This window comes from Pollachius pollachius, assembly GCF_949987615.1.
Source record: "Pollachius pollachius genome assembly, chromosome: 13".
In the NCBI taxonomy this organism is placed as follows: Eukaryota; Metazoa; Chordata; class Actinopteri; order Gadiformes; family Gadidae; genus Pollachius; species Pollachius pollachius.
In genome coordinates this window covers 21,547,540-21,564,872 of record NC_136946.1, presented here as the reverse complement: position 1 = coordinate 21,564,872, position 17,333 = coordinate 21,547,540, and the positions used below count along the sequence as shown (strand labels likewise).

Below are 17,333 nucleotides of genomic sequence, written 5' to 3'. Positions count from 1 at the left end.
GTTCACCTGGAAACACTGGCTTTCAAAACGCAACAACTAATTACCAATAAGTCAAACTCACTTCTCACCTGTTCAAACTCAAGTGGCAAAACACTTCAATCATGTGTAAGAGCATAAAGAGGCCTCAGGTGAGCTCTGCTGTGATGTAGATGAGCTGCTCTGGCCTGATCAGGATCGGAGGTGGGATACAGACTGATTTATATGTAGATCTGTTTCACCTAATTTCTATTCTTATTTTTAATTTTTGTTTCCCTACGAAAAGCTTTTTATGCAGTAAGTTCAGCTGAACATTTTACTGTATTACAGTAACAAAAAAATATTTGCTTTATTTTTTTTGTACTTGTGCACTGATTTCATGAATTCATCCCCTGAAAGACAGTCTAAACATTTTCTTTAATTTTACTTATCAGTGCAATTACTGTACTGTAAGTTTTGCCAAAATAGGTAACATTGGTATATTCTCAGAACAATGTTGCAGTATCAACTATAGGTGTACAATATGACGTTGGGAAGCTGGGATTGTGAGTTTAAGCCCATTGGAGCTCAATGGATAGACAAATATGCATTGTATCCTATTCTGATACGATTGTGTCAATGCAAGATTTACATGCTATATTCACAGTATTGTATTACAATATGGCAAGTCTTTATACTATATGTACCACCTAATTGCAACTTTAAAAGAGAGCTATTTCTAAACAATTTCATATGCCAAAACATATGTCAATAGTATTTTCATGGAAGTGTTTTGAATTGATCACACCAGTGTTTAATTGATGCTCTCTAATAGATATTCATTTGATAGCTGTGTTTACTGTTTGGTGGAAAAAATCTGTTTTGAGAAGAATTTGTGAAGTTTTGACAAAATTATTAACTCTTCTCAGGTTTGTGTTTAGAGTTTTGAGAAATTGAGCTAGTTTCATAAAACGTGCTTAACCGATTGAGGAAAACTGTAAACTCTCGCGTCAGGTAGCCAATGTACAATCAGCAATCTTGCCCTCACACTTCTCCCTACCTTTCCCACACAGTAGCCTGTGCTTTATTTCACTATAGTTAGGTAGGTTGCTGCCATAGCTGTTTTTAAACTACATTTATTTCACTAAGGTGCTTCTGTAAATGAACACAATTTTCAGCTGTTTGTTATTATTTTCAACTAGCCAATAGTAGTTTCCATGCATTTTTAAAATGTCAATGCACTTTGAGCCCTGAATAACAGTTAAAGCTATTGAATACGTTTGCATGCATAGTATACTACACTTTCAAATGAACAATTACCCCTGTAAACCATAAATTGACTCTTTTTTATAATGCAATCAAATGCTCACACACTAGTTGCTTTCAGACAAAAGTGTAAAGGTTCATTCACACCAAAAGACACATTTGTTGCCTGTTCGCGTTGTCACCCACGTTTTGTCGCACGATAAATCATAAACTGTGTAACTTTTCTGTGCAAGTTTTGTCGAATTTGCTGCGGTTCACCCCGGACTGCAACAGTTGGCCGGTTGAACGCTGATTGACTGTTACGTTACACATTGAACGCTGTTGAACGCTGATTGGCTGTCATCAAGCGAATGTACGGCAAAGTTGAAATATTTCAACTCGAGTGAATTTGTCGCGCTACAAATCCTCGTGAACGCCCTCGCATGTGCAGGGCGAAAGTGTGGCGCGACAAATCAGAACTTGTCGCCGGTTTTCTCAAGCTAATTATTTGCCCGATTCGCGTCTCTACGTTCACTTTGTATGGGATCGTGTCGCCCCTTCGCGTTTGGTGTGAACACACCTTAAGCCCTGATTTTCTCCTGATGGGCCGTATGTGTGAACAACATATCCTTACATTTGTACCCTGAAAATCTCCTGAATAATACTACCCCTGAGGTAGTATTTTCTCTGAAGGAAATGTTAATTACCTTATATGTAAATGAGTAGAAAGTTTGTAATTCTCACACCACTTAAGTGGGCGCGTTGATGACGCTTCTGCATGTCATTGAGTTGCCCCCTAATATTACTGATAATTAGCGTGTTACCTTTTGTTCACTGAATGGTTAAAAAATGTTTAATTGTGCCACTGCTTTTAAGAGTCATTTGTGTTGAACGCTAAAAGATAGGTCCTTTCATTATCCTAAAAGTACACATCATACAATAAATTACAATAAATGAGTTCACAGCTGCACACGTAGAGAAAATGTTTTTTTATTATTATTATTGAACATTTTATATTATTATTATTAATGTTCAACTATTATTAGTTGAACATTTTAGGGTCCCGTCCTCCCATTCCCTGTTCTCTCAATTAAACACAGAAATCAACTACATTCGTCCCAGTGTTTGTTATATGTGAAATTAAGCAAAAAATACGCCCTCTTTCTCTGGTAACGCAGTCGTTCGGGATTCTTTCTTCTTCATCGTTTCTTCTATTTGTCTCTAACTCACTCATCAAGCAGTACGTTAACATGCACAGCTTAATCCGAATAAAGCCATGGTTTGATTACGCTCCTCAATTGGACAACTGCAGTTGTCCGATTATACATGGCTGTGAGAAAATCGATTCATTGGCCGAAGAATTTCATATCCCGGTACGATAGGTGGCACTGTACCCATTTCAACGAGTGGTAATAGAGCCACCGCCTGACCGCTTAACGTCACCAGCAACAACAAACTCAGGCGGCATTCGAGAAAGATGTTTTCAGTAGACAACCGTCAGTTGACTTCGGGTCAATGTAATTTCTCCGACGCCCCATTGTTCCGACCTCTCGGTCGTATGCGGTCTCCTCCGGCGGTGGCGGAGCAGCCTTGGGTGAAATCGAAGTGTAACACCTTTCCTGCTGTCGGCTCCCAGACCGTAGTCGAGGAGCACAGGGGAGACGTTCCCTCCAGGACCGATGTTCTCCCGGGGGTAACACCCTTCACTTTGACTAGCAGTGGGTCGGCTTATAAGTCAGAAAATGGTCGGAATGAAGCGGCCACCAATTCTTGACAGACTGGGTACTTTATTTGTAGTTCCACTAACTTTAGAGTAAACGTTTGCACAGACACAACCGGACTCGTTTAATCACTACACTGACACACGGTAATGCTCGGTTTCCTTGCTCTTTCACTCACTCGCTGACGTCACTCACACACACACTGCCGTTCTCGCTCACACAAATACGCTACTCTCGTAACAGAAGCGTAGTGTGTACTGAGTGCATGTTGATGATGATCCACTTCCTATAGGGGGTAACTACATTGAAACGACGACGGCTTCCTCCATCTTCTGCGCCACCTTTTTAAATAAATCGGCTCACCGCTCCCAAAAAAAAGATCTTGAGCATGCGCAGAATGCAAAATCCAATTCCAATTTGATTAACCGTAAACATGCGTGCTTAATTCGATCACAACAATCGAATAATCTACGGGTCTTAATTCGACTATGAGTAACCCGATTTGATTCGATTTTACTCTGACTAAGGTGTATACATGCATCTTAATAATCCAATCATAGTTGGACTAACCCAATAATTTGATTTTCTTGAGTCATGTGAACGCACTGATTGATGTCCGCATATAAAGCATGAATCACCATCAAGTGTGAATCACCCTCAAGGCTGAATCTCCTTATATGCACATGCGGCAAAAATGCAGAGGACATATGTGAAAACGGCTTACAAGTAGAAAGTTATTATGCTTGCTTGATAACATAAGGAGAAAATGATTCTGCTTGCCTCATTACGTAATAGGGAAACAAAAATATCATACGTTGTAACATCATAGGCAAAATGTTATTATATAATGCACTCAAACAAAGAAATATGTTACATTATCGACTGGGGTTTCCACATTATAGCTCTGAGATTAATTACAGTCCATGCGCGGAAACTCCTGTTATACTCTAGTTATGATAATTGTGTGTTGTGGCTAGCGGTGTAGTTGGCTGGAGACCAGTTTCTAATTTGTGAGCCAGGGTCAAATAAAAGAGGGACAATAGCAGCATTGCTGTCCGAACTATAAACTTTTGTCTTTGTGTGTGTGTGTGTGTGTCTGTAAGAGGATGCAGGTGTGAGTGAGAGAGAGAGAAAGCCATCATCTGTGTGTGTGTCTCTGTCCAGCCGAACTGTTTGTGCTCAGATGCCATTCCTCTGATGGTGATCAGCAGCTCTCCTGGCCGCTGCTCCTCCTGGCCCTGATACAGCTTAGTAGGAAGGGATGCATCCTCCCATTAACACACACACACACACACACACACACACACACACACACAATTAACTGGCCTTTTCAAACTGCTTCCTCTGGCCTCCCTGTAATCATGTGAGAAACGGCGGGAGAGAGCGAGGCGTGTGAGGAGGAGGAGGTTAGCAGGGCCATTGAGTCACTGAGGCAGCTGTCTTGGTCATGGCAAGCAGCCTGCTTTTCCCTACGGAAAGAGAAAAACCCTCTAACCCTTGTTGTCACTCTGTTTTTCCAGATTTGTTCGCTCACCCTATTTAAGATGCATTTACCAGGCGCTAACCGAGAAGAAGAGTTTCTACCTCTTAAAAAGCCTTGCACACAAGTGTGGTTCTCCTCATCGGCATCACGCCGAGCATGGTAAATGTATTGCTCTCCAGGCACAACACATCATGACCCGCTAAGTCTGTCTGTCATTACCGTCCAAACAGGCCTACGTCAACATGGTTTGATTCCTCTGTGTCGCGGAAAGGTTTTCCGCTATAAGTCCGATATGAGGATTTAGTTAATGTGATAATGGTCTTTCTGTGTAACAACCAAGACATTCTACAATAGGGCTCTGCCTGAAGCTACGCAGTACTTCAGACTCTCATATCAGGGGTGGGGAATGCGCTGTTAAGCGCAAGTTTTTCTGACACTCAGAATAGCTGTGTCGTCAAACAATCATGATGCTTCAAATTAAGGCTGTTCCTTATTTTAACTACACAGGACGTCTCTTGAATACTTAGTGGCACTTGTAGTACCGTGGCAGTACAATTCAGTTGAATTGTTTCTGACAAACACTCGGCAACAATAACAATACCAAAAGTGTGAAGATGCAGATACATGAGGGGGAGAACTCAGCTTTGTTGATTTGTAACTGTTCAGGAGTATTACTAAGAATAAGGGGAGGGTCCATTTGATAATGGCACCTCTTGAAAATAATTGACGAGATTTAACCGTCATGTCTTTCATAATGGAGATTTAACCGTATTGTCTTTAATGTTGACTATAAGTCACGAACGCTGACTGAATCAATTCTTCACCAGTTGTTCTTCAGTTAACTTGTTTAGTGTTTTGTGTGTTTTTTCGTGCACGTTACCTGAGGAGCCGCGTCATGGCGTGGCGACAGACGTAGTGCAGCGGGGTGTTGTGCTGGTACGGCTCCCCGTACGAGGCGTTGGGGTCCAGGCCCTCCCTGAACTGGGGGTTTCCCTCGTAGAGCTGCCAGGCCAGGGCCTCGTCTCCGCTCACCAGGGCCTTGCGGAACTTGGTGGCCGTGTTGCCCATAACGTCAGCCTCTGTGTGGGGGAGCGATTGAGGCTAGGGGGGCGTTGGCTACTGGCTAGAGGAGCAGGGCTGTGGCCGACGTCAGTCTCACACTGCGTTCTTTCCTATCTTCCTTCCACCCAGGGTAACTGACCTCCTTCCTCCTCCTCCTTCTCCTCCCCCTCCTCCACCGCCACCTCCTACCTCCTTCTCCTCGCCAGGTCACCAAAGGTCAGAGTTCAGAGTGCCATGGTTAACTGTAGGCCTCTGCCCCACAAACTGGATGAAAGAGGGAGAGGGGGGAGGGAGGGAGAGAGAAAAATACATTAGCACGATGACAGGGGCCACCAATCAAGACATTGGAACTAAAGGTGTGATGGGAAACACTGGGGAGGGATATATTGACAGAGAGACAAAGGGCGAGAGACAGAGACAAAGAGAGAGACAGAGACTAGGAGAGAGACAAAGACAGAGACAGAGACAAAGAGAGAGACAGAGACAGAGACTAGGAGAGAGACAAAGAGAGACAGAGACAAAAAGAGAGAAAGAGAGAGAGACTAGGAGAGAGACAAAGACAGACACTAAGAGAGAGACAAAGCCAGAGACTAAAGGCCAAAGCATACTACTCCGTATCCGTAATCCGTATCCAGTCTCCGTAACTACGGAGACCCCTCGAGCATTCGAAGTTCTCCGTTGGGATGACTACGCAATGCAGTTCGCCGCCCGATCGATCTTATATGTTGACTACAAACTAGGGATCGACCGATTATCGGCCGGGCCGATTATCGGCGCCGATATTCGGCATTTTGACGTATATCGGCATCAGCCTTTTTTTTTGATCCGACGGCCGATAAGAGATCAATTTAAAACTGGGTTATTTTGGCTCTGATGCAGCCGCGCCTCTCTGTCTGCTGTCACTACGCTGTCTCCAGCATTGTCCCACCCACAGCACCATCTGATTGGTTACACGCTCTGGTTACACGCAGAGCCACGGGTTACGGCCAATCAGCAGTGAAAGCTGTGCATGCACAGTGCTCACACACACGGCGGAGAGGATAAAAGGTTTTGTCTGGTTTGGTTTCGAGGTAAGTTAAGGCAGCAGACTCTCCCGAAATTGTAATAAACATCCCAGTCCTCTACAACTCACAACTACTAGTAACATTACTGTGAGCCCATTAACGTTATATAAACATAAGCGGCAGCTCTGCTCACTCGCAGTCCGTCCAGGCATAACTGTTAATCACTCGAAACAAGGTTGATGATAATATCGATATGGAAATAGTCTGTGATAGTAGAAGCCTTTGAGTGAGTGAGAGAGTAAAAACCTAATAAATTCAATTCAGTCCAGTTGTATTGCAGGGAAGCACGTTAAGCGGTGGTTAAACTTCTGCAACTGCGTAATGCGCTATCCAACTGCGTAACCACGGAGCCCCTCAAGCCCTTAGGCTTCAAGGTGAAGGCTGATTAGCTTTTAGCCTTACGTTAGCCCAGCGGCCCGCTTTCACCTTCTCTGGTTCTAGACGCTCAGCAGACTTTAGCGAAACTCTACAACTCACGACTACTAACGTTACTGTAGTCACGTTTCCATCTAAAATGTGATGCGAATCTTTAGAAAGTTCACAAAAAAAATATGCAGGGCGTGCATGATTTCATAATCCCCGCATTTTCGTTGCAAAAAAGTCACATATATCTTATCAGAAAGTTGAAAAATGTTGCATTTACTTCACACAAGAGCAGCCATTGCCCCCTGTTGCCATGGAAACGTTATGAAATGACGTAATTACGCGACGTGAATGTCTTCGAAAAGCTGCATTTTTCGCAAGTTCCCGCATTTTTTCGCAAGTTCCCGCAATTTTTGCAAGTTCCCGCAATTTCATCGCATAAAATTGCATAAATATGCCGCATATTTCATCGCATTTTTTAAGAAAACGTGTCGCATAATCAAGGATTTTTGGCCGCAACAATCACAAAAAAACACCGCATTTTTCTGGAGGGATTGATGGAACTGCGTTTTCTGATTACAGTTTAATGCATTTTCCACAATGTACCAGCTCTCGTTTTGAAGGCTGAACAGACAATTTGACTGGAATTACTTAGTAGGTGTCCATATATCCGGGATTAATGGACACGGTATAATTAAAGGATATGCAAACATAGACATCCTATATTATATTATATATATATGATATACGATGTCTATGTATGCAAATGCCTAAAAAATATATATATATTGACGCTACAAGTTGATGTCGGCAGGGTTGCTATGGCCGGAAATCGGAAGGACCTTGTCAGTCCTGTGTGTTCAATGTTCGCTACGCCACAAATATCGGTTATCGGCCCCCTAAACTACAAATAATTGGTATCGGTATCGGCCCTGAAAAAAACATATCGGTCTATCTCTAACTTCCAAAGCTTTACAAATCCTATTTGGTGTTTTATTGGTCCTTAATGTTCCGGTTGATTCCGGAAATGATTTTGTTAGAGGACCAATCACAGCCCTTACCGTCTCCGTTGCGTCGACAGATAGTTAAAAAATATTAGATGCGCATGTAAGCTACAAAGAGGTTGTTCGACAGGCTCTCTGTGTCTACGTACAGCACTTTATGGAGGACTATAAACCGGCCTTAAGAGAGAGACAAAGACAGAGAGAGAAACAAAGACAGAGAGAGAGAGAGACAGAGTCTAAGAGAGCTACAGAGACAGAGACAGAGACTAGGAGGGAGACTAAGAGAGACAGAGACAGAGAGAGAGACAGAGACTAAGAGCGAGACAAAGACAGAGAGAGAGAGCGTAGGAAAGAAAATGAAAGTCATGTCAAACAGGAAACAGGATGGTTAGATCAACAAGAGATTTGAAAAGTAATGTGCTGTCTTTATATGTTTACGAGACATGGCTGACAGACAGCATCTCGGAATGAGCCGTTCAGCTTGAGCGGTTCACTTGCCACCGTTCGGACAGAATCCTTGTGAAAGGAGGAATGAAGTAAGGTGGTGGAGTCTGTGTGTACATCAATGGTGTCGGGACGCCGTTGTGGTATGTAAACACTGTTCACCCTCCCACTTCCAGCAGCATTGATAGAAACTAGGCACTTTGGGAACTTTATAACACCATTGGTGAGCAACAGACAGCCCACCCAGACTGGGGGGGCTTGGAATCCCCATCTCTGGGGATTTTAGTCACGCAAATCTCAAGAAAGTTCTCCCCCAATTCCACTGACACGTGAACTTTCCCACAAGAGAAAGTAAGGCCCCATCCAAATGGGAGAAAACTATCTTTTCCCCTCCGATTTCCTTTGATGCGTTGCAGGAATTTCTCCCCAAAAAATGTACGGAACTCTTATGTTGCCGCCTGGTGGGGGGGGGGCGTCCACATCAATCCGAACACGAAAACGCATAGGGCCGTTTTTATCTTATCCACCCTGGGATCTGGTTTTAAAAAGGTGCGTTTTCGGGCATCGTCATGCTAATGCCAGCTTACAGAAAGTCACCAAACCCGTTATGAGGAAGGTACGTGTGTGGACAGAGGGGGCCTCTGCTGTACTTCAGGACTGCTTTGAAACCACTAACTGGAAGATGTTTAAGCAGGCAGCCACCTACCACAACCTCACAGACATTGAGGAGTACTCTGACAATGTTACCTCCTACATTAGTAAATGCATTGTCGATGTAACCATCACAAGAACTATCACCACCTGGGCTAACCAGTAGCCATGGCTGACAGGAGAGGTCTGTGGGCTACTGAGAGCCAGGAACACCGCCTTCAGAGCTGGGGACGCAGCCTGCCTGAGAACAGCAGGGCCCGACTGTCTTGTGACATCAAGAATGCCAAACACAGCTACACCTTGAAAATAACCTGACATTTCAAGGACAGCAGAGATGCTCGGAGCCTGTGGCGTGGGATCCAGACCCTCACGGACTGGAAACCCTCACCACAGGCCCTGGACAGCAACACCTCTCTGCTGAATGACCTCAACAGCTTCTTTTCCAGGTCTGAAGCAAACAACAGCACACCCCCACAGAAGACCCCCTCCCCACGACCAGGCCCTGTGCCTGAATGCAGCCAGTGTGAAGAGAACCCTCTCCAAGAGCAACACCAGCAAGGCTTTGTGAAGTTTGCGGACGACACAACCGTGGTCTTCAACAACGATGAGACCCACTACCGGAAGTGGCTACTAACCCTAGCCCTAACACAACTGGCCACGTGGTGTAGCGATAACAACCTCTTCTTGAACGTTGAGAAGACCAAGGAGGTTGTTATCTATTTGTGGAGAGTCCCCACTCCTAAACCCCCACTAACTAAAGGGTGCTGCTGTGGAGAGAGTGAGCAGCACCAAGTTCATGGGGGTTCACATCAGTGAGGATCTCTCCTGGACAACCAACCTCACATCAATGACCAAGAAGTCTCAGCGGCGCCTCTACTTCCTCTGGAGACTTAAATGAGCATGAGCCACCCTTCCATCATTTGCTCCTACAGAGGCACCATGGAGAGCATCCTGACCAGCTGCATCACTGTGTGGTACGGGAGCTGCACTGCATCCAACCACAAGACCCTGCTGCGCAAAGTGTCAGCTGCTGGTCGAATCATCTGTGTCCTACTCCCCTCCCTCCTAGAAATCTACGGAACCTGCCTCGGCCGCAAAGCAACCAGCATTGCGGTAGACCCCAGCCACCCCTCACACCGCCTCCTGCCATCTGGGAGACGGTACCGCAGCTTCTCAGCCGGCTCCACTAGACTGGAAAACAGTTATTTCCACCAGGCTGTACTGAAGCACAACGCTCTCCCTTTCCTCCCCTCTGCCGCCACGAACTCTGGACTATGAAACCCCCTGCCATCTGCCTCCAAGATCCCTGGACCTTTTACTTTTATTCTTTTTAATTGTAATTTATACGTACCATATTGTTTTGCCTACTTTGCACTTTACAGACCATTTTGCACTATTTAGAATTTATTTATTGTATATATATATCTTATTTTATTTCATTAACCAATTTTATTTTATACTTGAATGCACCGCGGGTCAGAGACGAAGGCAAATTTCGGTACTTCTATTTGTCTTGTACATTTGCTGTCGTTGAAAATAAAGCTGACTTTCACTTGACTTTGAATTTTTGACTTTGAAGTTAGAATGAAAACAGGTCATGGGAGGGGGGAGAGAGAGCGAGTGAGAAGGCGAGAGGCTCAATAGACCAATGGAGTCTCTCTGTGGGAGTCCCTCGAGGAAGACCAGGGAAGCCACCCTATTGTAGCTATGTGTCGTACTTTGCTCATCGTCAGGACTTCCACTCATAGACGACGCCACCATAGAACCTCTGCTCGGCGCAGCAACCCATCCAATCTGTGCCATCCACCGACCCTTGCCTACACTGACCTTGAAGTGATGGGAGGACTCTGGAGCTGCCAATCAGCGGTCAAGCGGTCATTTCGGCCTACGCCTCCCTCATGACCCTCCGCTTCCTAACCCTGACAGAGACTTGGATCACTCCAGAGAACTCTGTTACTCCTGCTGCCCTCTCCACTGTCTACTCATTCTCACACACCCCAAGACCATCAGGGCGAGGAGGAGGGACCGGACTCCTCATCCCGCCGATGTGGTCCTATCAGGTCCTTCCACTAGAACACTTGGCCAGATCTGCATTTGAACTCCATGCTGTCACTGTCACCCTTCCTATCAAGCTCTTTATTGTGGTGATCTACCGTCCTCCAGGTCCCCATTGTGACTTCTACGACGAGATGGATGCCCTTCTGCTGCTTTCCTGGAAATGGCACACCACTCGTTATCCTTGGTGACTTCAACATCCTGCCAGAGAAGTTGCACTCACCTGAATTACCCAACTTTTTCGCCCCTTTGACTTAACACTCTCCCCTTCTCCTCCCAAACACAGGGCCGGGAACCAACTTGACCTGATATTCACAAGGTCCTGCGGCACCTCTGCAACCTCTGTTACCCTGCTCCCTGTGTCTGACCATCACTTTGTTGCATTTTCTCTCCCCTTGAAGTCCTCTCCCCCCCTTCTCTCTAGTCCCCACATTATCCTCCAACATTCTGCTATCCTCCCTCTCCTCCTCTTTGGACTCCCTCTGTCCCTTCCGCTCCAGACCCTCACGATCCTCCCCCCCCCCCCCCCCCCCCCCCTCTCTAATAGAGCAGAGTTGCGGGCAGCTGAGAGGAAATGGAAGAGATCAGACTGTCCTAATGATCTATCTCACTATCTTTTCCTTCTCTCTGATTTCACCTCCACTGTGTCAACAGTAGGGGTGTAACGGTACACGTATTTGTACCGAACCGTCACGGTACAGGCACTTCGGAGCGGTTCCAGAGGTGTTCCGCGGTATGTAAATGTGGCGTACATAGCGGGCAACGATCATCGAATAGTCAAATAGTTGGAGTCACGTAGAATATCGAATAATGAATGTGACTATCGCTATTTATAACACGGCTCTTCTCAATGCTGTTGAACGCTCCGTTGACTTGCATGGGCCTTCACAACTTCCAGCGGTGAATAGCGTCCTCGGTTGCTAAGCGACGTCAACGTCTTTGGCAGACTATTTCTCTGCTGATCAACACTACGAATGCTGGTAACAAATAAATTGTAAAAAGACACTGTGTAAAGTTATATTTTTAACGTGTCTAGTTCACCGTCATGCAGGCTGTGTTCAGTAAAATTAATAATTGAATAAATAAATAGCGATCTGTTTTCGGCGCATGTAGGTCTATCTGCCTAAGCCCACTTTGAAATAATTTCGATGTTGAATGTTGATGGCGCAGTTGTTGAAATAAACAGATTGATTTCATACAAATCATAAAAGCCTCTCCCTGTGTCATTGTGTGTGCGTGCATCCGAGTAGCTTGCGTGCGTGGGGGGTTCTTGATTGAGCAATTTTCGATTATTATTTGAATACTTCTCAGCGAATATCGAATAGTATTTTTGCCAGAAATGCACATCCCTAGCGCACTCATTTGAAAAGGCACCATCCAGGAGTTACTATCACTGTTGCTGTTGAAAAAAAAACGAGCTGTGCAAACCCAGCTCACGACACTATTTCAGCAACCCCTGGGAATTCAGAAATGCAAATTCCATAACAAAGTTTATTGGTGTTTTCATTGCTGCTGATCTACAGCCATTCTCCGTTGTTGACAAACAAGCAGTTTTTAATTTTTTTCCCCTTAACTATGAACCATACCGTACGTGACTTAAAAACCGAGGTACGTACCGAACCGTGACTTTTGTGTACCGTTACACCCCTAGTCAACAGCCAAATCTGCCTTCTACCACACCAAAATCAACTCCTCCGCCTCAAACCCCAGGAAACTGTTTTCCTTGTTCTCTCCTCAACCCTCCCTCCCCTCCACCTCCTTCCTGCCTCACTGCTGATGACTTCGTTACCTACTTTACCCAGAAGGTAAAGGACATTAGCTCCTCTTTTATCCCTGCCTCCATCCTCCCTCCTCCCATCCCCACCTCTGTCTTTACCCAATTTATCCCTCTCACCTCCGACGAGGTCAACAGAATAATAACATCTAACCATGCCACCAACTGCCCCCTTGACACTATCCCTTCCTCTCTCCTCCAGGCTGTCTCAAGCGACATCCTTCAAGCATTGTTCCAGCGTCTTTCAAGAATAAAGCCTCTCCTCAAAAAACCAACCCTTTATACCACCAACATCCAGAACTACAGACCAGTATCCCTTCTTTCATTCCTCTCTAAAACACTGGAATGTACCATCCCTAACCAACTGTCCTCCTATCTCTCATCTAACAACCTGCTTGACCCTCACCATTCAGGCTTCAAGAAGACACACTCCACTGAGACAGTCCCTTCGTGCTGCCAGAGCCTCGTCCCTCTCATCGGTTCTCATTCTCCTCGACTGTCCGCAGCATTTGACACGGTGAACCACCAGATCCTCCTTGCCACTCTCTGTTGAATCTGCCCTTTCCTGGTTCACATCCTACCTGACGAATCGCACTTATCAGGTAACATGGAATGGCTCCTTGTCCAAACCTTGCACGCTTGAAACTGGTGTCCCTCAAGGCTCGGTACTGGGGTGTCTTCTGTTCTCCCTCTATACCAGATCCCTGGGCTCTGTAATTACATCACACGGCTTTTCCTATCACTGCTATGGTGACGACACTCAGCTATTTATCTCTTTCCCCTCATCTGACAAAGCCCTGATAGCAACACGTATATCTGAATGTCTGGCAGACGTCAGCACTTGGACAACTGCCCATCACCTGAGGCTTAACCTCAACAAGACTGAGCTCCTCCTAATGCCAGGGAAAGATTGCCCACACATGGACTTACTGATCACTGTTGAGAACATCACTGTATCTCACAATCAGTTATGCTGCACAGCAAACATCACTGCGGTAGCCCGACCCTGCAGATTTGCACCTAACAACATCTGCAGGATCCGGCCTTTCCTCACAAGGGAAGCAGCTCAGCTTCTAGTCCAATCACTGGTCATCTCCTACCTCGACTAAAGCAACTCGGTCCTGGCTGGACTCCCTGCCTCTGCGATTAAAGCTTTGCAGCGCATCCAGAATGCAGCAGCGCGCCTCGTGTACAACCTATCGAAGTTCTCCAATGTGCCCCCCTCTTCCTGGATGTCCACTGGCTCCCTCTAGTAGCTCGCATCAGATTCAAGATGATGGTACTGGCATACGAGGCAGTCAATGGAACTGCCCCTGCCTACCTCCAAGCATTGGTAAAGCCACACACCCCAGCTCGATCCCTCCGCCCAACTACCTCAGCTGGACGTCTGGTACCGCCAACGCTAAGATCAAGCAAAGGTCGATCAACAAAGTCACAACTTTTCTCTGTTTTGGGACCTCAGTGGTGGAACGAGCTCCCTGCCGATGTCAGGATCGCAGAGTCGCTCACCAGCTTCCGCAAAAGACTCAAAACTCCCCTGTTCAGAGTTCACCTCGACTCTGCATAGCTACCCAGCCCCTTCCATCCACCATTGTATGTTGTACGTCCTGGCACTTAATTTACGCACTTAATCTACATTGCACTTATTCATAGTACTTAATTGTGTAACATCTGCAGTAGCTGCTAGCAATGCTGTACACGGGGAATGGGTTAGCCTAGCGATTGTTAGTACTTGCACTTGGCTCTATGAACATCTTTACTGTACTGACAGCTATATATTGTTTCACTTCTTATGATAAATGTACTTATTGTAAGTCGCTTTGGATAAAAGCGTCTACTAAATGCCCTAAATGTAAATGTAAATAAGCAACGAGTGAACTTAAGCAATCAAAAGATTTTTTTCAACCAACGCCTCTTTCCCTTGATGGTGCGCAAAGCCCGCACACAGACAGGTAGCAAAAAGCAAAGCAGTCTCAGCATAAACAGTATTATATAATAAGCTAAATAAACTATTCAAAATGTATCTATCATTTCAAAATGTCTATTTTCATAAATAATAAGTCAGACACCTTTGTAAACAGAAAATCAATGGCCTCATTTGAACGGCTGCGACAGATGTAATTAAGGATGTGACTGCCTCAATCTCCTCCACTGTTTCTATATTTTCTTCTTTTTTAAAAAAATCAGTTTAGGCTATGCTATGTTCGCCCATGGTTAAATAAATGTTTAGGGCTACTAGAAGGATTCAAGTTGTTTTATTCGCAAAGACTGCAATATTTTTTAGAACGCTGTCACCTGCGCATGAAATGTTAAATCGATATCTCAGCAATCTATTTCAGCACGTTCTTTCTGGACAGCGTCGTTTACGAACGACGAAAGGAGTGTTTCCTAAGAGACCGTTCGGGAACCACGCCTATAGAGGTAAACAACTTTGATAAGTCTAAACGTAGGAGTCTTTGTAGCGCGCTATGAGTGGACGTTATCGAGAAACCGGGCCCAGGAAAGTAATTATAGCACCATGTGTCTTGTGAAAGGGGCTTGCTCAACCATGCATGTTTGGTTTTTGGACTCTCAACCAGAGAATCACAAGAATTAATGCTCTGACTGGCAAAGCTCTGATTTCTGATGTCTAAGAGGGAAATAAACACAGCAGTTGTTCCCATACTTGTAGCCTTTTTATTTCTTGCACATAGGAAATATAGTTCCAACAGGGTGCCAACTTTCTAGTCTCCGAAAAACAGGATCAGTCAGTTACGTAACAAATATACACTGTTTCACGTGAACACCTTGAGCCTGTTTGTGTTTGTGAAAGCAACTGTGTAAATGTGTGTGTGAGAGAGAGAGAAAGTGTGTGTGTGTGTGGCTGAGGGTATTACTGCATACTTCACTCTATGACTATCTGTCTAACACAAAAGCCCACTTATAGTTATGTTAGCTACAGGCTAGCCTTCTAACATTTCAACAAACAAAATAAGATTCTCCCTCTCTCTCTCTCTCGTCCAGCGTTTATTCAACATATTTACAAGTGAGATGCAATGATCAGTTAAAGAGGCAATGCAAGGATACGCAACATCAGCCAGTGTTGTTGAGTCTAGTTGATGCTTCACTACGTGATGTCTGTACAACATGCCGTTTCACATTAACAAGAAAGACGCGAGCACGAATTCTTTCCAAATCCTGACATCAGCAATATCACAGGTTTGATTTAATTACGTGTACATTACAACTACATAACACATGATACCAACTCATGTGTTACGTGAACTACTTCGTACGTTGAACACAGTACACAAGTGTCCAACTCTAAACCCAAAAGTTTTAGATTAACTGTTCATCATTTTATGTGCGTGTAGGGATTTTTTTTAACAGTGTGAGGTATAAAACATTGCCTATAGTTATTTACTGGTGAATCAAACGGTTTAGTCTGGTTAAAGCCATGCCATTCAAAACAAGCGACATGTATGTCTATATCTAAGTGTCGGCATAAAGCTAGGTGAACACACACAAACACAGTCCCTGTGTAAAGAGACCACTTACTTATCCATCTGTGCGACCCTGTAGTTGAACTCTTTAGTCCGCACACTGTCTGTCCACACACTGTCTGTCCGCTACTGGGACCGAAGCATGCGAGAGGCGGACATGGTATTTCAACCCAACGGTTAGCGACACACGGTTATTCTGTGTAAATGGACTGCAATCATAAAGCGCTTTACAATACTGCCTAACATTCACACACCGACGGCGCTGTCAGCCACGCAGGGCGACAGCAAGCTCGCCAGGAGCAGTCAGGGTGAATTGCCTTGCTTAGGGACACCTCAAAACTCAACTAGGAGGAGCCGGGGATCGAACCAGCGACCTTCCGGTTACCAGCGACCCCGCGCTACCTCCTGAGCCCCATCATGCCGCACTGTTTGTCTGGGACTGTCCTCACTGCAGCCGTCTAGTGTACAGTACTGAGGGACAGAGTTAGCAGTCCAGGTATCCTCCAGCAGCTAGCGCCCCGTAGCACAGGGCGATGCTAGCTGATTAGCCTCAACTCGGGGATAAGAGTCACATCAAGGCAGTCAGGTACAACATTTCATCGGTATTCAGTCGTTTACTCACACTGTCGTTTTACTTGTTCATTAGTTGCGCGTCCGAGCATGTGTCTGAATCAAATCCCATTCTGTGATCCAGCCTAGTATTGGACCGTGGTGTTTGCGATCCCATTGGCCAGTGTTGCCAGATTGGGCCAGATTTGCAGCCAGTGCTGGCCCAATCTGGCAACAATGGACGGGACCGCTTCTGTTGTTGCTGCCAAAAAGAATCACGAAAGGCGCATGCTCGGCGCAGATGTCACAAGACGACTTTCACGTAATTGGTCAATCAGAATCAGGAATCAGGGTTACTTTTGTACAAGTACACAAGAGTAAAATTCGTAGGCTTGGTTCCACAACAGCCACGAAGCAGCAACAATACAAGATAAAATAAATAAAAAAATGTAAAAAAATAAGCAAACTGAAGTAGCTGAAT

At 45.2% G+C, this 17,333-nt stretch overlaps 1 protein-coding gene across 2 annotated transcripts in view; it reads right to left on the bottom strand.

Annotated features, from left to right (window-relative positions):
• The window catches only part of LOC307084754 (ankyrin repeat and IBR domain-containing protein 1-like), a 39,009-nt gene extending 21,981 nt beyond the window's left edge, over positions 1–17,028 (bottom strand). For both annotated transcript variants that reach the window (XM_079749246.1, XM_079749247.1), the window contains exons 1-2: positions 16,926–17,028; positions 5,285–5,730 (exon numbers count right to left, since the gene is read on the bottom strand). In XM_079749246.1, coding sequence (XP_079605372.1) covers positions 5,285–5,472 — 188 coding nt within the window. In that variant the 5' untranslated portion in view covers positions 5,473–5,730; positions 16,926–17,028. The remainder of the gene's footprint in view (positions 1–5,284; positions 5,731–16,925) is intronic.
• Positions 17,029–17,333: the final 305 nt, after the last annotated feature.